Here is a 27,684-nt window from a genome sequence, read left to right as displayed (position 1 = left end):
TGTACATAGAGTGCCAGCAGTTTGCTATCCTTTCTGGCCACTAGAAAGGTTGTCTACTTTGGTAAGAAAATGTAGAAGGCAGTTATTCCTAGGCTCAAGGGGGCGAGAACATCAAGAGCGTCAAAGACTACGTGGAAGTCCCATTGGGGCATGATGAAGAGGTTTGGAGAGAACATGTGTTGGAGTCCTTCAAGAAAACAAGTCACAACAGGTGGCTTAAATAGGGAGGGCTGATCCAGCAACAACAAAAAAAGCCAATATGGCCAAAAGATACCCTTTAACTGTGCTCAAAGCAAAGCCTTGCTGGGCTAACAATAGAATAAATAACATTTTGGACAAAGGTGAAGAATGGGGATCAAGATTTTCAGTCCCAAAGGCAGGTGTATGCTGTCAGGTGGAATGATGCCTGGCTTCCAGAAAGACATTGCAGACTTCAGAAGGGAGATCAAAGACTCTGAGTTGCAGCCGCTTAATCTTCAAGCATGAAGGCAGAGTGTGCGCAGGTTTGGGTGCACGACCATGCCCTGCTGATGTGAAAGGAGATTCTTCTGAAAAGGTGGTCTGATTGGAGGACGTATGTTCATGCCCAGGATTTCAGGACACCATACTCTGCTTGTTCAATCAGAAGCCACAAGAGAGACATGGGCTGGGTCATTCTTGATCTTCTTGAGAACTCTGGGCAAAAGTGTTATAGATGGAAAGGCATATAGGAGGCTGGAATTTCATTTCAGACAAAATGTATCTCAGAGAGAGAACCACCTTGGAAACTCCTGCATGCACAAGTGCCAATATTCCACATGCTCGGCAGTTACAAATAGATCTAGCCTAGATTTTTCCTAGGTGGCTAAACCTTGTGCCACCCTCTGGGTGTAGATGCAATTCATGATCCATGAGCCATCAATGGCTAGGTTTCTCTGCCCTGGCATTCAAAGGTCCTGCCAGGTGTATATGAGCAGGAAAATCCCATGTCCAGAGAGACAGGGTCTCTTGTCCTCGACCCCAGCCCGCCTTGCTTGTTGCAATCCTAGTGTTTGTAAACAGCCTTTCCTTGATGGAAGGAAGAAAAGCTTTTAATGCCAGGCAATTGTTCTCAACTCCAGTAGGTTTATATGGAGTTGATACTCCGCCAGATACCAGAGTCCTCTGATCTCCACCACAGTCAGATGGCTGCCCAAACCCAGGAATACTGCATCTGTCACCACTGTGAGCTCTGGGTGGGAAAGAAAGAGGGGTCTGCCACAGCAGGTGTTTTGCTGTTCCGCCTTGTAAGAAAACAGGCTCTTTGCCGGTTCCCCAACTTTTTGCCCCATTTTGGACCACTGGATGCTGGTTTTCGACTTTGAGAGTGAACTGAGGCCTGCTGCCCAGACCTCAGTGACAGTGTTCTTACCCCTTTAAAATGATATATTTAATTGGGTACCCCCCAATTGGCATGTGCTGACTTACTTTTATGTCCCTAATATATGGTACCCAGGTACCAAGGGAATGTAAGGCTGGCTGTCCGTGGAAGAGCTGCAGCACTGGTTGTGCCACTCTGTGTGTGACAAAGTAAATCACGACTTTCAGCTGCCATTGCAGACTGAAGTGAGAATTCAGTGCACCGGCTGAATTTCTCAAAGCAGATAAAGATGCACTGTCTAGATTCCAACAAACAGGATATTCTAGGAGTATACTTAATCAAGTAGTGGAAAAGACACACATGTTTGACAGACAACAGTTATTTGTACAGCTACTGATGGCAGAGAACAGGATGGAAATGTGGCAAGGCTAATTAAAACCTTCTCAGCCGATTCTACATATTCATCCAAGATTCTTGAAAAAGAAAAACAGAGAATCTTACAAACTGACCAGACAATAGGTCCGAGTCTGCCCTCAGCCACCCAGATTATTTCACTAAAGGATATGTTGGTGCATAGCCACTTTAGAGATGCAGAAAAGAGATGTTTCCAACTACTGGTTTCTATTCTTCCACAAGCGGTAAAGCATGGAAATCGAGTACAAGAGCCAAGGAGTACAAGGTGCCAGGGAAATGACTGCAGAAACCTATCAAAAAACTATTGAATTTCAATTCTAGTTTTGTGGTATATGTGTTCTTATCTGTCCATGTAACAAGTGGTATGTCATAAGCACTGTACATGCTGCCATAAAGAGAATTTTGGAACACATGCTTGCCATCAAGAATGGAGATATGTTGCATATAGTGGCCAGGCACTTTCAAATTGAGCACAAAAGTGACAACAGTGTTTTACGATTCTTTTCTATTGATCAGGTCTTAAGATATGAGGGAGGATGTGATAGGACCCGCAATCTGAGACAACTGGATCATGTTATATCATTGAGTCACAGACCATGACCCTCAGGAGTCAATAGTGATGAGGAATTGTGGATATATATTGGTTAGAGAACCACCTGGGGATTGCTCCTTTCATATATTAGTACAGTTGGTGGAGTTCCCTATATCATGAAGTACACACAGTAGGGCAGTCAACAACAGTTTTTTCCCATCCAAGGCGTTATATTTGGAAGAATGTCTTGCCTATTTAGGATTAAATATAGTATGGGCTAAATAATTTGTAACACAACATCATGAGGGATATTTCATGCTTAGACCCTTGAAATCATTTCTCCATTGTTCCAATAGGGTGGGTCAGAAAAGGTCTGCTTCCCTGAGGTGTATTTTCCACCGCTGTACTAATTGGGGAAGCCTATCTCGCAATGTTTACCAGGATGAGTTTTGAGTCAGTACTCCCAGACAAATGGCAAGATATTTTGAATATAGTGTATGAGAGTCACAGTGGCCTTTTTTGAGGATTCTTTTTGATGATTGTCTGAATGTTTTCACATATAGATTATATGAAATGTTTATTAGGCCATGATGGCTGCCACTTTGCCCACGCGGTTTAATGATGGCTGAACAGGGACATGTATTGATCAAGTTGGGGCAAATGCACTGTTTCGTTTATAATTACACTACCTGGGGAGGATTGGCAATATCGATGCTCATAAGAACAGTAAGGAATTCTGAGTTGAGAACTTTTTTGTAGTGTGAACTATTTTATGTATTGATGGCACAGAATATGAATTACCAAGCGCACGGGGCAAGATGACAGTTCCCAGGTTTATGTGGATTTTTATCAGCTAAATCTGTAAGCACATTCACTATTTGGATGACTGCTACAGCATTGAAATCATGATAGATATTTATATATTGGGAACACTCCGGCAGCTTTGACACTGAGGAAGGCGGAGCGCGGAATGAGTTTGTCAAAGCCTCTTTATTTACTTTTGTCTACGCTGCTTGATGGCTAATAAATAACGAGTGTGCAACCCATTTGTGAGAATATATATATATATATATATATATATACATATATATATATATATATATGTATGTACATATATATGGAAAATGTCACTTACCCAGTGTACATCTGTTTGTGGCATGAGACGCTGCAGATTCACATGCTGTGCATTATCCTGCCATCTAGTATTGGGCTCGGAGTGTTACAAGTTGTTTTTCTTCGAAGAAGTCTTTTCGAGTCACGAGACCGAGGGACTCCCCCCCCCTTTCGGCTCCATTGCGCATGGGCGTCGACTCCATCTTAGATTGTTTTTCCCCGCAGAGGGTAAGGTAGGAGTTGTGTATATAGTAAAGGTGCCCATGCAATGGAGTAAGTATGTATGTACATAATGTGTCTAAAAGTGATATATATTTACAAATTTACAAATGTACAGGTTTTATCAACATATAATATACAATTTTCATCAACTTATAACGGCTACAGGCTCCCGGGGACGCAGGAGGGCGCATGTGAATCTGCAGCGTCTCATGCCACGAACAGATGTACACTGGGTAAGTGACATTTTCCGTTCGATGGCATGTGTAGCTGCAGATACACATGCTGTGCATAGACTAGTAAGCAGTTATCTCCCCAAAAGCGGTGGTTTAGCCTGTAGGAGTTGAAGTTGTTTGAAATAATGTTCGTAATACTGCCTGTCCCACTGTGGCTTGTTGTGTTGTTAACACATCTACACAGTAATGTTTTGTGAATGTATGAGGCGTAGACCATGTGGCTGCCTTACAGATTTCTGTCATAGGGATATTTCCTAGAAAGGCCATTGTGGTGTCTTTCTTTCTAGTGGAGTGTGCCTTTGGGGTAATAGGCAGGTCTCTCTTTGCTTTCACATAGCAGGTTTGAATAAATTTCACTATCCATCTGGCAATGCCTTGTTTGGATATAGGGTTCCCTGCATGAGGTTTTTGGAAGGCTACAAACAATAGTTTTGTCTTGCGAATTTGTTTTGTTCTATCAATGTAATACATTAGTGCTCTTTTGATGTCTAATGTATGCAAGGCCCTTTCGGCTACTGAGTCTGGTTGTGGAAAAAAGACTGGGAGTTCCACTGTTTGGTTTAGGTAAAACGGTGATATAACTTTTGGTAAAACTTGGGATTTGTGTGTAGAACCACTTTATGTTTGTGTATTTGTATAAAGGGTTCTTGTATAGTAAATGCTTGTATTTCACTTACTCTTCTAAGAGATGTGATAGCTATTAGAAAGGCTACTTTCCAGGTTAAGTACCACATTTCACAAGAGTGCATGGTTTCAAATGAGCCGTGTTAATACAATATTGAGGTTCCATGAGGGAACTGGTGGTGTTCTTGGAGGTATGATTCTCTTTAGACCCTCCATAAATGCTTTGATGACTGGGATTCTAAAGAGTGATTTTGAATGTGTAATCTGCAGATAGGCAGATATTGCTGTGAGATGTATCTTAATGGACGAAAAAGCTAGATTTGATTTTTGTAAGTGCAATAAGTAGCTTAAAATGTTTTTTGCGGACGCATGTAGTGGTTGAATTTGATTATTATGGCAGTAATAAGCAAATCTTTTCCATTTATTTGCATAACAATGTCTTGTAGTAGGTTTTCTTGCTTGTTTAACGACCTCCATACATTCTTGTGTAAGGTGTAAATGTCCAAATTCTAAGATTCCAGGAGCCAGATTGCTAGATTGAGCGATGCTATTTGTGTTGAGTTAACAGATCTGGTCTGTTTGGTAGTTTGATATGGGGTACTACTGACAGATCTAGTAGTGTTGTGTACCATGGCTGGCGAGCCCAGGTTGGTGCGATTAGTATTAGTTTGAGTTTGTTTTGACTCAATTTGTTTACTAGATACGGAAGGAGTGGGAGAGGGGGAAAAGCGTAAGCAAATATCCCTGACCAACTCATCCATAACGCATTGCCCTTGCAGTGAGGGTGTGGGTACCTGGATGCGAAGTTTTGGCATTTTGCGTTTTCTTTTGTTGTGAATAGGTCTATTTGTGGTGATCCCCAGCTTTGAAAGTAAGTTTGTAGTATCTGTGGATTAATTTCCCATTCGTGGGTTTGTTGGTGATCTCGACTGAGATTGTCGGCTAACTGGTTTTGAATTCCTGGGATGTACTGTGCTATTAGGCGAATGTGATTGTGAATCGCCCAATGCCAAATCTTTTGTGCTTAGAGACACAGCTGTGATGAGTGTGTCCCTCCCTGTTTGTTTAGGTAATACACTGTTATCATGTTGTCTGTTTTGACCAGAATGTGTTTGTGAGCTATTAACAGTTGAAATGCTTTCAATGCTAGAAATACTGTAAGTAGTTCGAGATGATTTATATGAAGTTGTTTTTGTTGAGCGTGCCATTGTCCCTGTATGCTGTGCTGGTTGAGATGTGCTCCCCACCCTACCATGGAAGCGTCTGTTGTGATCACGTTGTGAGGTACAGGGTCTTGGAATGGCCGCCCTTGGTTTAAATTTATAGGGTTCCACCATTGAAGCGAGGAGTGTGTTTGGCGGTCTATCAACACTAGATCTTGAAGTTGACGCTGTGCCTGTGTCCATTGTGTTGCTAGGCACTGTTGTAAGGGCTGCATGTGTAGTCTTGCGTTTGGGACAATGGCTATGCATGAAGACATCATGCCTAGAAGTTTCATCACAAACCTCACTTGAGAGTGTTGGTTTGGGTGCATGTTTAGTATTACATTTTGGAATGCTTGTACCCTTTGTGGACTTGGAGTGGCAATCCCTTTTTGTGTGTTGATTGTTGCTCCTAAGTATTGTTGTATTTGACAACAGTTGTAGATGTGATTTTTGATAGTTTAAAAACAACCCTGGGTTGTGAAAGCTTTCTATGACGTATTTTGTGCGTTGAAGACACTGTTGCTGAGTGTTGGTTTTTATTAACCAATCGTCTAGGTAAGGGAATACGTGCATGTGCTGCCTCCTGATATGAGCAGGTACTACCGCAAGGCATTTTGTGAATACTCTTGGTGCTGTTGTTATCCAGAACTGTAACACTTTGAATTGGTAATGCACGCCTTGTATTACAAACCTTAAGTATTTCCTGTGGGAAGGATGTATAGGTATGTGGAAGTAAGCGTCCTTGAGATCTAATGTTGACATGTAGTCCTGTTGTTTGAGCAAGGGAATCACGTCTTGAAGTGTCACCATGTGAAAGTGATCTGATTTGATGTAAAGGTTCAGTGTTCTGAGGTCTAATATGGGTCTCAGTGTTTTGTCCTTTTTTGGAATTAGGAAATACAGGGAGTAAATACCTGTTCCTTTTTGATGGTTGGGTACTAGTTCTATTGCCTCTTTTTGCAACAATGCTTGGACTTCTAGTTGTAACAGATCTAAGTGTTGTTTGGACATGTTGTGTGCTCTTGGAGGCACGTCTGGTGGTATTTGTAGGAATTCTATGCAATAACCATGTTGGACAATGGCTAGGACCCACGTGTCCGTAGTTATGTGTTTCCAATTCTGGTAATAATGTGTGAGTCTCCCCCCCACTGGTGTTGTGTGTTGGGGGTTTGTGACGTTGGAGTCACTGTTTAGTTTGTGGGGTTTTTGGGCTTTGGAATTTCCCTCTTGTTTTAGGGAACTGTCCACCCCTATATTGCCCCCTAAAGCCTCCTCTTTGGTTTTGGCCCTGGTATGTGGGTCTGGCTTGTGAGGTCGAAGACTCTGTGCTTTGGGCCCGAAACCCCCCTCTAAAGTGTGGCTTCCTAAAAGTGCCTCTGCTCTGTGGGGAGTAGAGCGCGCCCATGGCTTTGGCCATGTCAGTGTCTTTCTTTAGTTTGTCTATTGCTGTATCCACCTTCGGCCCAAACAATTGTTGTCCGTTGAAAGGCATATTCAGCACAGCCTGCTGGATCTCTGGCTTAAATCCAGAGGTACGTAGCCACGCGTGTCTCCGAATGGTGACCGCCGTGTTTACTGTTCTGGCATCTGTGTCTGCTGAGTCCATCGCTGACTTTATTTGATTGTTGGTGATGGTTTGGCCCTCCTCTACAATCTGCTGGGCACGCTTTTGGAACTCTTTTGGAAGGTGTTCAATGAAATGTTGCATTTCGTCCCAATGTGCCCTGTCGTATCTTGCCAATAGAGCCACTGAATTGGCAATTCGCCATTGATTGGCTGCCTGTGCTGCCACCCTTTTGCCTGCAGCATCGAATTTCTGACTTTCTTTGTCGGGTGGTGGTGGTGCGTCCCCAGAAGTTTGTGAGTTAGCCCTTTTCCGGGCTGCTCTTACTACCACTGAATCAGGAGTCAGTTGTTGAGTAATGTACACAGGGTCCGTAGGGGGAGGTTTATATTTCTTTTCCACCCTAGGTGTGATGGCTCTGCTCTTGACTGGGTCTTGAAACACCTGTTTGGCGTGTTTTAGCATGCCTGGTAACATTGGCAAACTCTGATACTGGTTGTGTGTTGATGACAGGGTATTGAATAAGAAGTCATCTTCTATAGGTTCGGAATGCAATGCTACGTTATGAAAAGTAGCTGCCCTGGAAACCACCTGCATGTAAGCAGTACTGTCTTCTGGTGGTGATGGTCTTGCCGGGTAGCAATCCGGACTATTATCAGAGACTGGTGCATCGTACAGATCCCATGCATCTGGGTCATCTTGGCTCATCCCTGTGTGCGTTGGTGACTGCACCATTGGGGGTGTTGCTATTGGGGACCGATGTGGTGAGGTTGGTGGTGATGGCTGTGGCGAAAACTGTAGTGGTGTTTTTTCTTTAGCCACTTTAGCTTTTGGCTGCATTTCCGCCTCATGGAATGCGAGCTTCCGCTTCATCTTAATTGGGGGAAGTGTACTTATTTTCCCTGTGTCCTTCTGTATATGGAGCCTCCTCTGTGTATGGTCTGGCTCTCCCATCCCCAGTTCTTGTTCAAACCTGTGGCCATGTAGTTGTGATGAAAGGCCATGTTCGTCCGTATAGGAGCTTTGTTTCGGCTCCGAAGCTGGGTGTTTCGGCACCGAAACCTTTTCAGCAGTCTTTTTCGGCTCCGAAGAACCCTTCTTGGATTTCGGTGTGCCAATTTCTCGGTGCTGGGTCTGGTCGGAGCCGGTATCTCGGTGCAGAGTATATTCAGTGCCGGTATCTCGACCTGAGTCAGATGTCTTTGGCTGCTGTGAGGCCTTTTTCGGTGCCGATGCTTGGTCACCATGCTTTCGGGTAAAGCCATGGCCTGTCGGCGGTGGCGTCCCCTGGGCCTTCATAATTTTCGAGTGAGTTTTAGCTGGGGCAGGTTTACTCACGGTTTGTTGCCTCGTCGGCTGCTCACTCTCGGGCTCGTCCGAGTCCGAATCTGGAATGGAGAATGTCTCCTCTTCTTCGACGTCGGTGTGCCCGGCCGGTGTCAACGCCATTTGAAGTCTTCGAGCTCTCCGGTCCCTCAGCGTCTTCTTCGACCGAAATGCCCAACAGGCCTCGCACGTATCCTCTTTGTGTTCGGGGGACAAACACAAATTACAGACCAAATGTTGGTCTGTATAAGGATACTTAGCGTGGCAGTTGGGGCAGAAGCGGAATGGGGTCCATTCCATGAGCCTTGAAGACGCACGCGGTCGGGCCGACCAGGCCCCGCCGAGGAGTGGAAGCCCCGAAGGGCTGCCTGAGCTCTTCTTTTCTTTGTGTGTCGATTTGCTATCACTAACCCGATACCGAGCGCAAACAATACCGTCGAATTTTCCGATTGTTAACTAACTTTTCCGAACCGAAACACGGAGCGAAGAGGAACACGTCTGAACCCGATGGCGGAAAAAAAACAATCTAAGATGGAGTCGACGCCCATGCGCAATGGAGCCGAAAGGGGAGGAGGCCCTCGGTCTCGTGACTCGAAAAGACTTCTTCGAAGAAAAACAACTTGTAACACTCCGAGCCCAAAACTAGATGGCAGGATAATGCACAGCATGTGTATCTGCAGCTACACATGCCATCGAACATATATATATACATAAATATATGTATACCCTCTAAGGCAGGCCTCTGAAGCCCTAAGGCAAGGAGCTAACTATTGTTAAGCTGGACATATATTTTTGATATTTCTAAACAGCAAAGCCCTAAAGTATTGGTGTTTGCTGATGATAGTTATGTAGCCTTATAAGCTAAGAGCAGAGTTAATAGATGGCACAACAATGCGCCTAACTTATGACAGAGGTTACCTAACTATGTCATGTAAGGTATCAAATTAAAGGGGAAGACTTCAGCCATGTTGGCTGTGGTGTGCAAGATGCACTCTGGGATAGCCAGATGCCACACATCACTGGAACTGTGTCACCAGATAGGAGGGGACCTACTAGCTCATTGGCTAGTGAATGTGAAGTCCCTTCTGGGCAATTTACTGGGATACAATGGACAGCAGAAACTTTAGTACTTGCTGGATTTGGACAAATGAGGAGAAGACCATTTTGCACCCGTTGGAAGCACACAAAGAGACTGCGATCTCAGAGTGACTGCACCTGCTGTACTTTGGGCTAGCAGAGTTTGACACTGTTCTGCTTGCCTGGCTCGGGGAAAAGTTGATTCCTGGCCCCAATCTGAAGCAGAGACTCCAAAGTACAGTTGGCTGGCCCCTCAGAATGGCACTCGGGACATTAAAGCTGGTAGAGCCCAAATAGCATTCCTGGTAGCCACCGCAGCTGTTTTGCCACTACCGGACACCTGGCTCTTTGATGGACAATTTGGAAATAGCCAAAATTTGCATCCGAGTCTGCTTGACTCATGGGTGTTGGTTGTGACAGGATTCCTCCACCCCAAGGGACACTCCCCCTAACCAAATGTTTGCACCGGAACCACTGCGTTTGCAAGAACTAAAGGGCTTCATCCGCAGCCTTTTGACGCCTGCATAGAAGACTTTGTGGGACCCCGAGATCTGTGGCCGGAGTCACCCCCACTCACTTGTGGACGGAGGACTCAACTGGACTACACCCCATGGACCGCACAGCATCTGGAGCAACCAATGAGCATCCTTAAACCTGCATCCCTCAGCATCAGAACCACTCCATAGAAGTCAATGGCGGTTCTCCTGTAAAGGTTGGAGCTCGCTTTAAAAACACTCTGGTGGCCAGGTAAATGTCCAAAGGTTTCTCTTAAGACTTCTAGATCCTTATCCTGTCACTTGTGGTCGCCGAACCAGGGTCAGAGTAGGTGAACTTAGTGATTCAAACTTTTACGTTTTTAAAAGTTTGGAATTATTTTTGACTGCCAATGCTTGTTTGCACTTGAAGTTTTTAAATGCTTGAAAAATTCATATTTCCAGAACCATCTGGTGAATTTTAGTCATCAAGGAAATAAAAATATGCTCTATTTTTGTAAATTGTTGTTGAGTCTTTCTTATTTGGTGGCTTTATTTCGTTGTTTGGTGCTGTTGAATGCTTTACACATTGTTCCATTGCTAAGCCTTGCCGCTCTGTGCCACAGCTACCAAAGGGTTGAGCTGAAAGGTAAGTAAATATCTCTGACAGGACCCAAGGCGATACATATAATTGTACAGCATATTAGGGCCCCAACCCAACCATATAGTACACCCATTTTCTTACGCTTCTGATATATGGACCAGGTCAGAGAGATTCCCCGGATGTTGTGCCCATTAGGGCTTTTGGTCCTACTGAAGAGCCCGCATATTGCAGCGGGGATGCGTCACCAGGAAGTGGCCATGAGGCCCAGCAGCCTTATTGTCAGTCTTATCAAAATAAAGGATAGATGCTGAAACATCAAAATCATAGCCTGAATATCCTGGATTAGCCGTTCCAAGTGACATACCTAAACTGAAGTGTGTCAGATGAAAGGGAGCATATGAGAGGGAGTCATGTGTGACTTAAGCATGTTGATAGTGAACCCCAGCAAATCCAGGAGGTCTGCCGTAGTCTGGAGGTGGAAGATGACTGCCTGGGGAGAGCACACCTTCAACAGCCAGTCGTCGAGGTAGGGGAAAACTGGAACCACCATCCTCTGCAGATGGGCTGCGACCACTGCCATCACCTTGGAGAATACCCGTGGTGCACTGGTAAGGATAAAGAGGAGCTCATCGAACCAAAAGTCTTCTAGCCCTACTATGAACCGCAAGTAACACCTGTGGGCAGACAAGACGGGGATGTGAAAATAGGCATCTGGCTAGTCCAATGCTACTATTCAGTTTCCAGGGTCCAGGGCAGACAGGGCCTGAGCCAACGTGAGCATCCTAAATCTCTTGTTCTTTCGGAAGGAGTTGAGAGGGTGCAGGTCTAATATATGGTGCAGGCCTCTGTCCTTCACCAGAAAGTAGGGGATATAGCAACCATAACCTACTTCTAATGCCGGCACCCTCTTGATGGCTTCCTTTAACAATAAAGCTTGTACTTCCTGACAGAGCAGGGAGAAGTGGTCCTCGGTGTGCCATTTTGAGGATAGTGGTATGGGCAGTGGGACTCCTGCAAATTGAAGGATTTACCTCACTGAACAATGTGAAGCACCCATTTCTCTGAAGTTATGGATTGCCAGGGGCCGTTGCTGCCGGATCCTGTCACCACTCTTTTGTTTGTGGTTGTCTGAGGGCAAATTAAAGGGGTTTGGAACCTGAGGGAGCTGGGGAACTTGGGCGGTGAGGGGGAAGACTGAGCAGAAGGCTGCTGGAGGACCTCTGGACTTGGGTCCCGTAAGACTTGTGGAAGCTGTGCTTGCAGCCACAAAAGGACTAGGAAGCCTGTTGGTCTTCGTGGCTGAGTGGGAATGGATGTGGCTGGTAGCCCCTACCATAGCCACTGAAGAGTTGAAAGGCAGAATGGTGGCTGGCATGGAGCCATGGAAAGATCACCCGCCTGGGTTGTGGCTCAGCTGTCCTTACAGTGTTTGAGTGCTGAATCTGCCTTATCATCAAAGAGGCGGTGTAATTGAAGGGCATGTCCATAAGGTAAGCCTGGACATCCCCCCCAAAAGCTAGTAGATGACAGCCAGGTGCGGCGTCCAAGTGCCAGTGATGACACAATCAATCTGCCTAGCGAGTTAATCTTATCCAGTCTGCAGTGAATAGTAACTTCATCCTTGTAATTGGCAACAGCCTGGGTCAGGATGGCCTGTGCCTCCAACAAGATTGTGGGCAGCACTTACGCAACCAAATCCCAAACTGTGTGGGTGTATAGGGCCAAGACGCATGCAGTGTTCACCAACCGCAGTGCAAGCTGGCTGAAGAGAACATTGTCTTGCCAAAGGTATCTAGCCTCTTGGATTCTCTACCAGTGGTGTGCTAGGGAATGTGCCAGGGTGAACTTTGGAAGGGGAGGCCTGAACAACCAGGTTCTCAGGGGTGGGTGCTGGGTGAGGAAAGCTGGGTTCCCTGGGCACACAAGCCCCTGTGAAGAGCCTGACCCATGCCTCCAGCAGGATATCCATGAGGGATTCATTAAGAGAGATGCCCCTTCCTCTGCAGACACGCTAGGAGGAGAGACTAAGTCAGTGTATGGGGAGGTAACCAAACCACTGGCATTCACCAGTTCCTTGTACCAGTTATCTTCCGAGCCTCTTTCAGTTCTTATGATAGCCAAAGGGATCCTCACCAATTGTACTCCTCACAGGGCCTGTCGAAAGTGGGCACTGGCTTTGACTCGAATGAACAAGTTCCAGACGGTGCCAAAGTAGATGTTGGGTGTCGCAGCTCTGTATCGGACTCGGGTATGACCATGGTATTGGCACTAGTACATAGCATCAGCGGCAGAGTAAACTACGTCAGTGGAACGGGCCCTGGGAAGGGTTGCAGTGTCACGACCGGGGCCGACGCAGATCAGTAACCAGATCCCAGTGGCAGATATGGTGCTAAATGCAAAACCGCAGAGTGGAGGCACCTGCAAACCAATGGGGCCTGAAGCCAGCCCAGAGGGCTTGGCACATACAAATATGAGGTGCATGGCCTGAAAGATTTGTAGCATGTTCCTGCAACTCTTCTGAAGATTTGGACTGGTGCAGCAAAGTTGAAGAGCACTTCAACTTCTTACTTTAAATTTATTTTTTAGACTTTTTGTGATACTTACACGATCGTGTTGAACATGATGACGAGCACCGGAAACAGCTCTGCGAATGGGTCTGGGTCCGTCAGCGTGACCAGGACTTGGAAAGTCACAGAGTTGACTGGCATCAAGCGACCAAGGGAACTTCAGGGACACTCCTGGAGTTCACAGCACAACAGTCTTCACAGGCCTTGGAGTCGTGGCCTGGCTGCAGGCACCAGAGGCAAAGCACGTGGGGGTCTGCCACAGACATTTAACACAGGGTTTAAACTCCAAAGGCTTTTTTTTTAGGGGACATCCCTACACACTGGGAAATAAACTCAATAAAGTTTGACAAACCATCGAAAAAAAATAGTCCAAAAACGAACTGACGTTAGTGCGCTGGGGTAGTGCCTATAAGGGCACTGCACCTATCACTTCCGGCGAGGATGATGCCAATGTGGAGACGATTAACATCACCTAATAGCACGCTGAGGTACTATTTGAAAGTTTCCAGATCAAGTCTGATGCAGGGGGAATATTTTAAGGCAAGGACTCTGCAGCTAGAACTCTCCATCAGATAAAAAATAATTTTGTTTGTAACAGTTACACTGCTCTGCCTAGGCAGGGGAGATGCTGTCCTGATGGAGGGGATATCTGCAACAAAGTCTCAACAGTTATCAGTAAATAAAAGCAATTCAATACATAATAAATAAGAGCACAAAGGGGAACCATCCAGAAAGTTACTGCATTTATATTGTCAATTCGATAAACGGAAAATATAGCAGCATCAACAATTCTAAAAAATAAGGGCAGTGAATAATGGTAAGTGAACACACTGCTTTTTAACAAGTGCTTGTGAGCGGCGCTTGTGAAACACACTAAAAGGAAGAAAGAAACAGCACACAGGCAAAAATTATGTCTGATTTTAGTACACAAAACAAAAAATAGGAAAAGAGGACTTAAAGAATATCATGTAATAGAACACAAATGCCCAGTTTCGCTGTACAAACTGTCAACATTTCGACTCCAATTACTTAAGGGTCATGACATCATCAGGAAAATAAGGCATTGAAAATGTAGTGCTGCCAAAAGAAAACAGCGGAAGAAATTAAAAGTGAAGGAAAAGGAAAAAAAACAGGGCTGTATTAAGGATGCATACTGTAGGAAAGTACTCTCTTTTTGGCATAGTTACCCCCACTTTTTGCAGCTGTCAGTATGTTTTGGCTGTGTTCACTGGGATCCTGCTAACCTGGACCCCAGTAACTGTGCTCTTTCCCTCTAAATTTGGTTGCTTAGGACTTAACACACCCCGCAACTGGCATACTGGTACCCCCAAATAGGTTCGTAGTATATGATACCTATGTACCCAGGGCATTGGGGCACCAGGAGTTGCCCATGGGGTGAAGCATGTATTGTGCCACCCATGGGAGCCCAAGAAAAATGTGTCTGCAGGCCTGTCATTGCCGCCTGCATAAAAAGGTGCATGCACCCTTTCACTACAGGTCACTGCACCAGGGCACTGTAAGTCACCCCCATGGTAGTACTTCCTAGCCCAGAGGGTAGGGTGCAGGTACCTGTGTGTGAGGGCACCCCTACATGAGCAGAGGTGCCCCTTCTAACTCCAGCTCCATTTCACTGGACTCCGTAAGAGTGGGGAAGTCACAGGCCACTACCAGTACCCAGCTACATAATGGTAACTCCGAACCTGGGCATGTTTGATATCAAACGTGTTGGAATCATACTGCAATACTGTTGCCAGTATTGGATGTATGATTCCATGCACTCTAGAGGCTCCTTAGAGGACCACCAGTATTGTTCCTACCAGTCTTTCAGGTTTTCCAAGCAACCTACGCTGTTGCCACCCTCCAGACAGGTTTCTGCCCTCCTGCTGCTTGACAAACTCAAACAGAGGAAGGCAGAACAATTTCCTGTGGGAGAGGGCCACACCCAGAGTGCAGTTAAAGAAGAACTATTTGTGACAGAACTTATCCATTCTCTACACTATGAAATGTTTGGATTAATTTCTTGTTACATGGGCTTTGTATAGAGGTATCTGGCTACGTGTGAATATTCTGTTTTATGTGAGTATATTAAATTATATGTTTCTATGCAATACTTATCATTCTTTGATCTTAGATTGTATGTATGATTGTCTGTATCTGCATTATCATTCTTTGACCTTGCTCTATCTTTCTGAAGGGCTGCTATGCATTGTTTAGTCCTTTTTCTTTCATTTCCCCCTCCAGGGCTGGTACAATATTCTCTATCTTTAGTTGTATGGCGTAGGCTCCCGTTTTGATTACGTATTTTGGGTACCATCAATATCTCGTAATGTTATATCAAGTAATCCCGCAACATTTCATACATGTGCTCCTTCTCTTAAATAGTAACTTGCTCTCCCTTCCCCAGACCCTGGGGTACAAGTAGGCGGACTTGTAGAGTGTGGTCTAGTTTTTTCTTGCTGTGCCTGTGTCACTGTTTACTGGTTTTCCCCCCGATATTGATGAACATTTTAGATCAGTAACTGGACCTGATGCCTCTTTGCTCTTCAGTACTTTGATTAGCTCTTGATGTTCAGCTTTATTTGAGTTTTATGTCCTTTTTACTTCATCTCATTAATCTAATTGGCTATTTTTACGTACGAGTTCATCTTAAATTGTAGGTCACTGGGATGATACGTAGTACCACTTGGCAGCCATGACCTGCTGCAGGATTTGGTGATTGATTCTGGTCATCTCTACAGTATATTGGCCTCTACTTTTTTCAACATAACTACCAGGTCGGTGTTCTTTAGGTGTATGCATTCTTAATACAGCCTTGGTTGTGTTTCTTTTCTTTCACTTTTAATTTCTTAATCTGTTTTCTTTAAGCAGCACTACATTTTCTACACTTTATTGTCCTCATGATGACCCTTATGTAATTGGGGTTGAAACACCATCAACAGTTTACACAGCGAAACTAGGCTTTTGTGATTGACTACATGATATTCTTTAAATCCTCTTTTCCTGTTTTTGCTTCATGTACTAAAAGCAGATATAATTTTTGCCTGTGTGCTGTTTCTTTCTTCCTGCTAACATATTTCACATGCGCCGCACACAGGCACTATGTGTACACTTTACTTTATTTACTGCACTTATTTTTGAGAAATGTTGATGCTGCCTATTTTATGTTTATTGAAATGACAATATAAATGCAGTAAGTTTCTGGATGCTTCCCCTTTGTGTTATTATTTATTATGTATTGAATTGTATTTTTACTGACAACTGTTGAGACATTGTTTCAAATATCACTTCCTACCCAGGTCTCAACTGGGTCTACATGTCCTCCTGTGGTGTGTTTTATTGTCATGATGGAGGGAGCAACTCTTGATCTTACACAGGAGCAGCCCTCGTCAACCTGATATATAGTAATAAGGTCATGAAGAAAAGAGTGCAACCAGAACTGACAGTGAATATCCAATACACTGTTGATTAGAGAAATAAGAAACCATAACAGCTACCTTCAATGATTGGTCCAAGGGAGGTCAAAACTCTATTGTAACCTTCCACGCCATGGGCTGTAACAGGGGTGATGTGATGAAAAAGAGATCACTTCTGTACTTTGCCTTTCCTAGAGATTGTAATTATTGAGTTCCTTCATTTTCATTTGGCTAGAGAAAGCAAATCCATTCTCATAAACCTGCAGTGTGCCTTAGGGTGCCAGCAAAAGTAGGAACGTTTTTAGAGAAGAGTCCAACACAGACAAATTGAGCATTGATCAAACATAAAAGATATGTCCTTTACGGAAAAGAGGTTTTGTGTAAATACTGTATAAATGATTGTTTAGCTTCATTAAGAAAAATGTTCAAGTTCTGAGGACCATATCTTTTACAGAATAGATATATCAGAGCGGTCTGCCTGAGAAACCTTGTGACAAGAGAGGCACAGATTTACACCTGTATAGTGCGGAGGGAGGTTGGAGCACTAGAGATGCACAAAAGTATTTAAAACATCAACAATACACATACAGTAGATGAGGGTAATATAATTTGTGCAGATGTGTAGTTCTAGACCAAGCGGTCAGGAAATAAAATGCTGAGGCATAACATGAGGAAGTAATTTTTCAAAGACCATTAAAAGAGGGATTGAGAAGTAAAAACTAGTAACCTACATTTCAAAAGGCATGAGACAGACAAACGGTGTATATGAGGAATAAGAGCAAACAGAGATTGAGACGGAGTTGAAAGTAAGCATTCCAGAAGGTAGAAAAACACACAGAACAGATGCACCTATGGGTGACATATGCCACTCACATTGCACATACACACACAGGAAAAATTCCAAAAGCACTTAGGAAAGCACACTTGTGCCCAGTAGAACTCAAAGTCTACCAAGTATTAAGCAGACAGATCGACACATCTGACAGCGGAGGACCAAGTAACTTGCACTCCTGCTGTAATACACCATGCAGAGGCAACATTAAAACTCCTCACCCTCACAGGGTTTTGGAATGGCAGACAGGCAACAATGACACACCCTACCGGGGAAAACTCATCGCACAACTACTCTCACACTATTGGACATGGCTTGTTCAGATACAGGCACTACGGATGACACTCCAAAGTCAATCTCACAGCAGCAGACGCAAAAGTCTGCAGATCAAAGCAAGAAACTGGCCAAAAATGGCTATGGAAAACCCCAACAAAAATAAGCAGGAAAAAACACTTTATTGAAAAGGGGTGGAATGTGTTGGCATGTTCTTTCAGCAGATACCAATTATCTGGTCTCTACCTAACAAGCACAAATAGGCACTGACTAAGAGGATGCAATATAACTATATACTTACCCAACAAATCTCCCTTTGTTAGCGAAGCTAGATATTGTAATGTTGATCACAAACTTTGCTAAGCCGGAATAGCCTCCGATCATGATATACATTAGTCTTATGTTGCCGCTCTTTTGCAGGTAACATTAAAATGAGGTATAATGCAATGAAAGAACAAATACAAACATTTCAACACAAGAGAAAATAATAAATTACATTTTCAGATTGGTTTGTTGTATTCATGTAACTAAACAGCTGCTAGTTTTGAACCACATATTTTGCACCTTCGGGCAAAACATTTCAAAATGGCATTTCTCTCTTCTTCTGTGGCCTGGCTGCATCCCCTTTATAAAGAAAGGCCCTCCACCTAAGCGTGCTCTTAAAAAGGGAGTGGAGTAGTCCAAGTTAATCCCAGGAGCTGCCATTTAACCTTGTTTATTCACTGCAGACAGCACATCAAAGGATTAGTAAACATCAAAGTAGCTACAATTCCAGGAAAGATAATGATAACAGACAAACACGTAGTTAGTGAATCGCTTAGTAGTTGTGTTTTATGTTCCTTAGTTGATGGTTCGGAAGCCATTCTCTTTCAGCAGACTCCCAGGGGAGTTTAACCTTCCATGCTGCTGGCAGACATTTTATTTTGTCGTCTGTCAGATGGAGCCACGAAGCTGATCTTTAAACTTTCCCAAGGGCTCCATGGGAGTTCTGCAGAGTGCACTGGAAGGGAGTTGATGAAACAGCAAGAAAAATAGTGACTCTTTAGAAATAAATAGAACATGCCGAGTTACGGAGTGCTCCTCTGAGACTTTCAAGATCTGCAGATAACATGCAGCAGCTTCATAAAGGAATGATGACTGAGGTGTAACGATGGGGCTAAGGAGGCAACACATTGGGGGTAAGGAGCCAAAGTACAACTTGGAAGGTCGAAAGCCAGGGGTGATGGTTTTGTTTATCTTGGATTAATCTTCACGTATCTTACTTTCCGTGCCTAGTGTTAACACAACAGTCCTACCGCTGCAGCGGTGTCTATTCGTTCAGTAAAAATCAGAGTAATCCAAAGTACACTTTAAAGAGAACATGAATGTCAATTTCCAACAGAAATGCCAAACTCTGTTGTTTTAGTCATTTCAGTGGCTTAGGTCGTTTGGTCAAAGCATGGAATCAATTGTTAAGTTTGCATCAAATTCATATTTTGTTTTATTTCGAAGATATAACGCCGATAGATTGCCAATTAATATTAGAACTGCTTACGGGAATGCTTAATTTTATGTCTTGCTGTTCCTCTCAATCACTGAACTTCGAAACATAAAACATTATTTTGTTTGTGTTAGTAAAAAGTAATATAAAGAAGAGACAAGAGTAGCCCATGGAGAGAGTGCTGAAGACGGGGAATTGGAGAACCTAGCCTACAAGCTCTGCTGGAGATATCAAACCAGATTGTGGTAGACTAAGAGATCAGCAAAAGCAAATAACTAGCCACGGTTTGAGAGACAATATTTTCACTTGGGCACTTCCAGCCACTGTGTGTGTACTGAGATGTCAAATATCTGACACAATGCTCTTTGTAAATTGATAGATGCATATTGCCCTTATACCCTATGATAACTAAAACTAAACCAATGGCTTCTTGTGTGACAAAAAGGTAAAGATACAGCACGCTGTAGGATGAAAATAAGTCAATGTATTTGTCACAAGAATCTCAGGAGTCCCTTAACTGAAGAATGCTCCTTTGAACCTCAGAAACCCATTACTATAATCTATCATAGATTAACTGGAGTAAATGCATGCAAAGATTTTTTCTTGAGAGCATATGACTAATTTCGATAACCAACTCTTAACCACTAGATTATCCACTAACCTTGAGTTACGTTCTACTCGTCATAAAGCGGTTCAACACCACGCAAGGGGTAGTAAGCACTACGTAAATGCAATTACAATTACTCTTCCACCAAACTTCAGAGCAGTGCCGTACACAGACCCTGCTCTGTCATGGTACCCATGAGTGAGAAGCATGTGTCAACTGAGAATAAAATTCCTCCTCTAGGAACTTAGTGCACGCTTAATGAAGGCATTGAAGAGGTTTTCAAAACTCCAAACGACTGAAGACAGCCACTTGTACATACAGTTGCTCACGTTTTGCTGAACCTATTCCCAAACATTGCTTTCCTAGACACAAACTCATGCTGGGACACTTTGTCTCTGACAAAAACATGATGATGACAGAAAAAACTGCTCTGTGGGATTGGTGTTTTGTTAGCCTGAGCAGGTAAGCTCGAGTCCAGGCTTGTTGGGCCAAACCAAGAGGCGCATCTACCCTATTTTTTTTCCTTGAAAGAGAAAAAGATTAATGGTTGCGAGATTACATAGGTATAGCTCATTGTCTAGACATGGATCGCATTCTCACTGGGCACAGGACTTTCCACTCAACGCCTTTGTGTTTTCCTCTGAAGTGCAGCACCAGACGGCACTTCAGCACAGGACAACTACAAGCTCTGTCTGGCCCATAATCTTGGGATATTCACTTTGAGAGGGACCTTTAGCATTACCAAAGAATCCACTACTGCAAAGTATGTCGTTTCAGGCACTTGCCTTTTTACAATAAAAAACTCAGCCACTTTACATTGTTGATGGCAACATCACCAGAAGTGGCAACATTTGGCAGTCTATAATTTTATCATTTTTATCTTGAGGTAGTCATCCATATCTTTGACCAACGAAAAATAAAGACCTTTTGAAAGTCAACGTAAAAACTGCCCTCTTGAGGCAAAATGGGAACACTCATAATGCATCCACTGAAGCACTCAACTGTACCCCCACAAATGTGTATTATATGGATCCTGCAAGTCACCAAGCAGTTCCATTACCACTTTCAGGCATGTTGCTGAAAGGCATGAGTAATCAAGGTGTGTATCAATATGTTTTTAAAAGTACAATTGGGAGTATAAGTTCCCATAAATTTAGGGGATCCCACCCCCCTTCATTTGAACTTTGGTATCACTATGGGCCTTGTGGAGCATTTTAGTAATAATATTCATTTGTTTTCATCTAGCATTTCACATCCCACTACTGTTTCTACGCGTTTTTTTAATTTAATGGAACTCAACTGCAAAAGTTGTAGAACACTGAGTCGGCCTTGTCGGGATTCAGAATTGTTACCTGTGCTTCTACAGTGAGTGTTCAATTCACTGAGCAATGGTCCCAGTTTTATGTAATGGAAAAGAGACAAGGAATTTTGCTAGTCTTTTTTTTTGTGCATGGCACCGGCATGAGCAATCTCTTGTGTCATGGCCTCTCCTAATATTGAGCACTGCAGGAGGCAGATAGGTGGGACGGCATGCACGTCTCCTCTCTCACAGCGGATTCTCCTTGCGTTGAAAAACTGCACGAGACGGCTGGGACAGAGCCAGCATACACAATGGGTTGACTGCAAATAGATATGCCACAAAGAGATTTAACTAGGGTCAGGTTCGTGAGGAAGGAGAAGTCTGAGGTTAAAGGAGAGGGTTACTACTTGCCTGTAGTAGGTTGTTACAAGACAGCAGTGCTATCATTTTATTGCAAGCATGCTCTTATGTCGGCACACATCATGTTAAGAAAATAATGAAGGCCCATTTATTCTGAGATTATTCACTCCACATATTATAAATATATAACAGTATGTATAACGACGAGAATTCTTACCCACAATGAGCACCTGGAGTGCAGGGAAGGGCTCAGGGTGAAAACCACCCTGTCTGCACACAAAAGACCTTCAGAGTTGGAAAACAACTGGCTGGTGATTTTTTCTCTTGCAGTCACCCTCTATGTCTTTATTTGTATACATCAAAATAAATGGAAACTATGCACATGGACAAAACTCAACACACCACAGCCGAGTAGAAAATTCCAAGGTAGATGACCGACGTGAATGTGATGAAGCTTGATAGGGGAAGACAGCAAGCATTTTTTTGCTATTACTTTAGTGCTACAGTAAGGCTTACCAGTGGTCGAGCTTCCTCCCTCTCCAAGATCTTCTGCGTTTGGTCAGGTGGGAATCTCAATACCGTGGTTATCACCTTTGCCATTGTCTAAAACAGAAAAGAAAACAATACATGTAACCAATGTCGTGGAGGACACTGAAGACATGAGGTCAGGTTACAGTGATACATGGATATCCCAATTAATGAATATGATATTCTGCAAGAAAGAAGCAGAACAATAAGACTAGGGCATTGTACCTCATCTCGAGAAGGAGTTTTGGATTACATCGATGGAGAATGCTATCTCCTCTAAAGCCACAGTGATAGCTATCAAACAGAAGCAGGGCTGACAAGTGGACTAGACTCTTACTTCTCTTTTATTGGAAATATGTGCCCAGTATTAAAAATTCAGTAAAGAGGAAATAGCTTTCTTGGAGGCCAGAAACTATACTAGGTAAAAGAAAGTGACAGCTCTTTTGTTAGAGCCATTTAATTATGACCTATGTGAAAGGATTGTGTCACTCCCGGCAACAGAACAGGCTGATGTAGGTCTTCAGGGCGGTTGTTGAAGTAAAAGTCTGGGGAATAGCTTGTACAAATAACAGCAGTATTTTTCCATACTTATTTGCTGGTACTAGGGTCGGTTAATGTATTCTGTGTTCAAAGATCATTTTTGTATGCAGAATTTCTGCGAAGTTCTTTTCACGTGTAGCTCTACATGGGTATTATTGGAGGATTTCATAATTATAAATTATCATAAAATAAGTTTTTTTTAAATCTGTACAATGACAGCTGCTCTCCTCGTGAACCGTTGTAGGTACAAAATGACACATGATACTGTCAACAGTATGAAAAGAGTTAGGAAGGTCAAATATCCCCAAAAAAGAAAACGATTGCAAGGATCGTTTGATTTCCATAATCATATAATCTATTTTTTCACCAAAAACGTTGAGATCTTTCAAAGTGCACTGACGTATCTCCATTGTACATCATGGGGAAAATTAGAAATGAGATTGCTGGGAAGCCAGATAGCCTACAGATTTAGCCACTGAATCTGTAGGCTGTTCTCCCTTCGCCTGTAGCTCTCCCATTGCATTCCTCTACCCAAATGTGTACACCTTTGCTGTTTATGATTTGCTTAGTTTCTAGCTGTATTCAATCTCCATAGCACTACTTTTCTAGGTTCAATGTTGTATTGTACCCATCATTGTTTTCTTTGAATAAAAATCTTTATTTCACCTTTCCCCCACTACTGCATAATCCCTCACCTCTCAATACCCCCAAATAAGCAGAACAAGCTACTTACCTTTTTTAATGTTCTTTCTGGTTCATCCTCAATCTAGCAACAGATTCCTCAGCTTGTAAATATCCCAGGTGCCAGACTGGATCCAGAAACTCACAAAACAGTGTTCATGGGCACCAGTAGGTGGCATTGTGCAACTATGTATCTGACAGAGACAACTAGCTGCAGATTCCTTATCATAGAATTCTCCCCAGGCGTTAGACTGGATCCAGAAATGTTTCCTCAGCAGTAACGCTGCACGTCGGTAGAAGGCGTAGAGCGAATGCGCAGCGACGTCGTCCCCGGACATGATGTCAGCAGAATCCATATATTCCCTCCTCCGACACGCTGACGTCAGTTTCTTCATTTCCGCGCAGCAATGCGGATCCTGTGTAGCGAGTACCACTGGACATTTTGGCCATTTTGTACCCAATCTCCTGCTATTTTTGTCTAACTTTTACACTCTAATAGTGTATATGCCTTCTGGGTTTAAACCTTGTGGATCCTGTTCCCAGCAGATGTCGGTCACAGATCCCCATTCCATCGGTTTATTGTGTCTGGATCTGATCACAATGCCAACGACGGCGACGCCTGCAGTTGTTTGAAGTCGAAGACTTTGAGGGAGCATCGCATGAAGCTCCTCATGGCGCAAGCGGACAAGCCCTCTTCTCGTTGGAGTCCATCATCTTCTTCACTGTCCTGGGAACGTTCCAGGAGTTGTTATTGGATGGTTCCGATGGCCTTGGGTAGTCTCCAAGTAAATATTCCTGAACTGCATCATGCCCTTTGGCGTCACTGCCCCCGCAGTCTCCTCCTGTAGAGTCTGCACACAAGTTGACCCCTTCCCTTCCGCCGTATCCCGGGGCGACTATAGACCAAATGCGAACTTACTATGCGTCCCTACATTCCATCTTTGGTTCCTCCCCTCCCCTCTGGAGCGCCTTTGGGCCCTATAGAGGTGGTGAGTGCTTTGACAGGGTCTCTGCCGGTGGTTTCCACCTCGGTGCCCGTTCACACTCTCAGCTCCAGATATGAATCAGCGCCGGTGCACGGCCTCATATGACCTCCGTCTAATCCTGTTGTCACAACGCCCCTTATGGCGCCATTGGGTCAGTCGACTCAGATTGACACTCCTATACTGATTTCATCAGAGTTGGATGCCACTGCTTCCGATGCAGCTTCCCCCACTCGGCGTTGGCTGAAGCCGGGAGCAGCGCCATGTGATTTGGATGTGGTTCCTGTGCTGAACCTACTTTCTGAGCCTCCTGCACATCCTCATGCTTTCTTTACTGGGTGCCTTCCGGGTTCATCTTCTGATTGGGTGCTTGATTAAGCCACTGTTAGTGGCTTACACTTCTCACCGGCGTGTAGTCTACTCTCGTCCCCTGGATCAGCGACAGAAGCCAGCACTGCCTTCGCAGATGTCTTGAGGCGAGTGGCTGATGTTTTGAACTTGCACTTTCCTATGGTGCAATTATCTACCAATCCGTTATTAAATTTTAATCCAGATCAATCCGACACTGAACCCATTCTGCCTTTTTGCGAAGCTCTGTACGACATTCTTCTAGGTGTCTGGAATCAGCCTGTCTATGGTCCTTCGGTGGACCATTCTCTCACACACAGGCATCGGCCGGCACAGGAATTCTTCGGCATTCCTGCTTTGGAGCAGATTCCTCTGACTCCGCCACACAGATTCTAGTCAGCTGGATGCTGCTGGCAGGCGTATTTTCACCTCTTCTAGTGCTGCTCTTCGTTTTACCACCACAGAGATGGTCAACAGGCTACTTGATTTACAGTCCGCTCAGATATGGATTCTACTAATTCCATTTGTCGGATCATGGCTACCTCTGTTGCCCGTACGTCGCAGGGCTTGGTTGTCAGCTTCAAATTTTTCATCTTGTGGATTTGCCATTTGATGGCGCGTCTCTTTTTGGAGTGTATGCAGATTCGGCCTTGCTCCGTTTTCATGATTCCACTGTTGGAGACTAATATCGGCCCTCTTCTAATGCACTTGCACTACTTCATTGCAACTATAGTTGAACTGCCAGGTTCTTCTCGAGTGTGGGTCCTGTTAGGTTCCTACATTTTTCTGTTGTATGTTATTGCATTTCTTGAAGTTCTTTGACTTCTGAGTCACTTCAGAGTCTCCTCCTGTTCTTTGCAGTGTGTTTTTTAATTCACGTTGGATATTGTTGCACTTCCTTTGGTAGAGCTCTGTGTTGTTTCAATGCTGCTGATTCTCTCAGCGGAGCTGTAGTTCGGTGGCATAGTCTGGTGCCTCTGCTGGTGTAGGCGTCTCTGTCCAGGGATTTGATTCCAAAGCCCATAACAGTACTTTTCAAACCATATCTATCAGCATACTTTCTATGTGAGCTACATCTCTCAGTTTCGTTTTTATATTTGGCGGATTTTCGTCATATTAAGTTGCAGCTCCACTTCTGAGGCAGGCTGAGTGCCCTCTTATCATTTGACCATCTCTACTGGCAGATCCATCCTCCTACTCTTGGTCTTTTCATGCCATGGTTTGTGGTTCTCTTTTTGTTGTGTGTTCTGACACCATTTTCTCTCCTTTAGTTTACCCGAGGCATCTTTCATATCGTTTCTGTTGGTATAGAGATTGGGTTGGACATTTGCTCTTTTGAGCGTTTGACAGTAAGCTACCTTACGCATTCACCTTGTTTTTCTTCCCGTGTGGAGAATGTGTTGTTGTACTCCTCCGGAGCCATTTCTTGCCTACTTTTTGTAGGGTCCTCACCTCTGCTGTCGCTTCCTCTTATTATGTCTTCTAGGAAGTTTATTTTCAATCAATCAATAATTTGTTAAGCGCGCTAATCACCTGGCAGGGTCTCAAGGCGCTGGGGTAGGGGGGGAGGGTGCTTCTGCCCGAAGAGCCATGTTTTGAGGCGCTTTCTGAAGGCTAGGAGGTCCTGGGTCTTGCGTAGCTTGGTGGGGAGGGAGTTCCAGGTTTTGGCAGCGAGGTGGGAGAAGGATCTGCCGCCAGAAGTTGTGCATTGGATGAGAGGGACTGTTGCGAGGTCAGCGGAGCGGAGCTGGCGGGTCGGGATGTGGAAGTTAAGTTGTTCGTTGAGGTAGGCTGGTCCAATGTTGTGGAGGGCTTTGTGAGCGTGGATTAGGATTTTAAAGACGATCCTTTTGTTGATGGGCAGCCAGTGTAGGGTTCTGAGGTGGGCGGAGATGTGCTCGTGGCGAGGGAGGTTGAGGATGAGGCGTGCTGGGGTGTTCTGGATGCGCTTGAGTTTTCTCTGGAGCTTGGCTGTGGTCCCCGCGTAGAGGGGGTTGCCGTAGTTCAGTCTGCTGCTGACAAGGGCGTGGGTGACCGTTCTTCTGGTTTCTATTGGAATCCACTTGAATGTCTTGCGTCGCATACGGAGGGTGTTGAAGCAGGAGGACGATATGGCGTTGACTTGCTGAGTCATGGAAAGAGACGAGTTTAGTATGAAGCCAAGATTGCGCGCATGGGTGGTGGGTGTCGGGGTGGTCCTAGGGTGGTCGGCCACCATGAGTCATTCCATGCTGACTTGTTGGGCCCGAAGATGATGATCTCGGTTTTTCCTGAGTTCAGCTTGAGGTGGCTTGCTGTTATCCAATTAGTGATGGCGAGGAGTCCGGTGTGGAGGTTGTTCTTGGTGATAGAGGGGTTCCTCATGAGGGAGAGGATGAGCTAGGTGTGCACTATTTTCCCATTGTTTCAATGGGTTCTCAATTGTCCTTATTTCCTCTGCTTCATGTTCATATTGGTGCTTGTGGCAAGATTTCCCGCCCTGCCTTTCAGGGTGTTCTTGATCGCTTCTAACATAACCTACGTTATTCGCATTTCTTCCAAGACCTTAATGCCCTAGTTCAGTGATAGCATCTCTTACCTTTAGTGGCGCCTGCTCCCCCATTCCCGGCTAGTCAATGCAACTATATTTTGTGTTATGAAAAAAAACGGTACAGTATTACTACTAGTACTAGTACTGTGTTCTCCACTGGTAGGTACTTTCTTCTCTTTCCATGTGACCTCTTGCCCGCTCCTTTTGGGTAATTCCTGAGCTCGTGCTCCCCCTGCACTGTTATTCACAGGTTCTTTCTCTCCCCACAGAATATTGTGGATTGTTTTCTCGTACTCCCTCTTCTTGAGGCAGTGCCGTTCCTCCTTCTAGCCTAAACAGGGGTATTCCTTGTTCTTGTTTTTTTTTTTCCTGGTGCTACATTCTTCAGTTTTACCCCACTTCCACTGGAAGGGTATGGTGCTGTTCCATCCCTGGTCTGGGCTGGCTTTCTGCAGCTTGCTTGGTGCCCTTTTTCTCTCCTTCATTGTTCATTATGATGGCTTGGGAAGCGTGCTA

At 44.4% G+C, this 27,684-nt stretch overlaps 1 protein-coding gene across 3 annotated transcripts in view; it reads right to left on the bottom strand.

The window, feature by feature from the left end:
- Nucleotides 1–27,684, bottom strand: part of GOLGA4 (golgin A4) — a 758,002-nt gene that overhangs the window by 30,278 nt on the left and 700,040 nt on the right. For all 3 annotated transcript variants that reach the window (XM_069215119.1, XM_069215129.1, XM_069215138.1), the window contains one exon: nt 22,075–22,161. In XM_069215119.1, the coding sequence (XP_069071220.1) occupies nt 22,075–22,161 (87 nt within the window). The remainder of the gene's footprint in view (nt 1–22,074; nt 22,162–27,684) is intronic.

Source organism: Pleurodeles waltl, chromosome 2_1, assembly GCF_031143425.1.
Source record: "Pleurodeles waltl isolate 20211129_DDA chromosome 2_1, aPleWal1.hap1.20221129, whole genome shotgun sequence".
NCBI lineage: Eukaryota > Metazoa > Chordata > Amphibia > Caudata > Salamandridae > Pleurodeles > Pleurodeles waltl.
The sequence above is the reverse complement of the archived record's forward strand: the minus strand, read 5'-3'. Positions and strand labels throughout refer to the sequence as shown.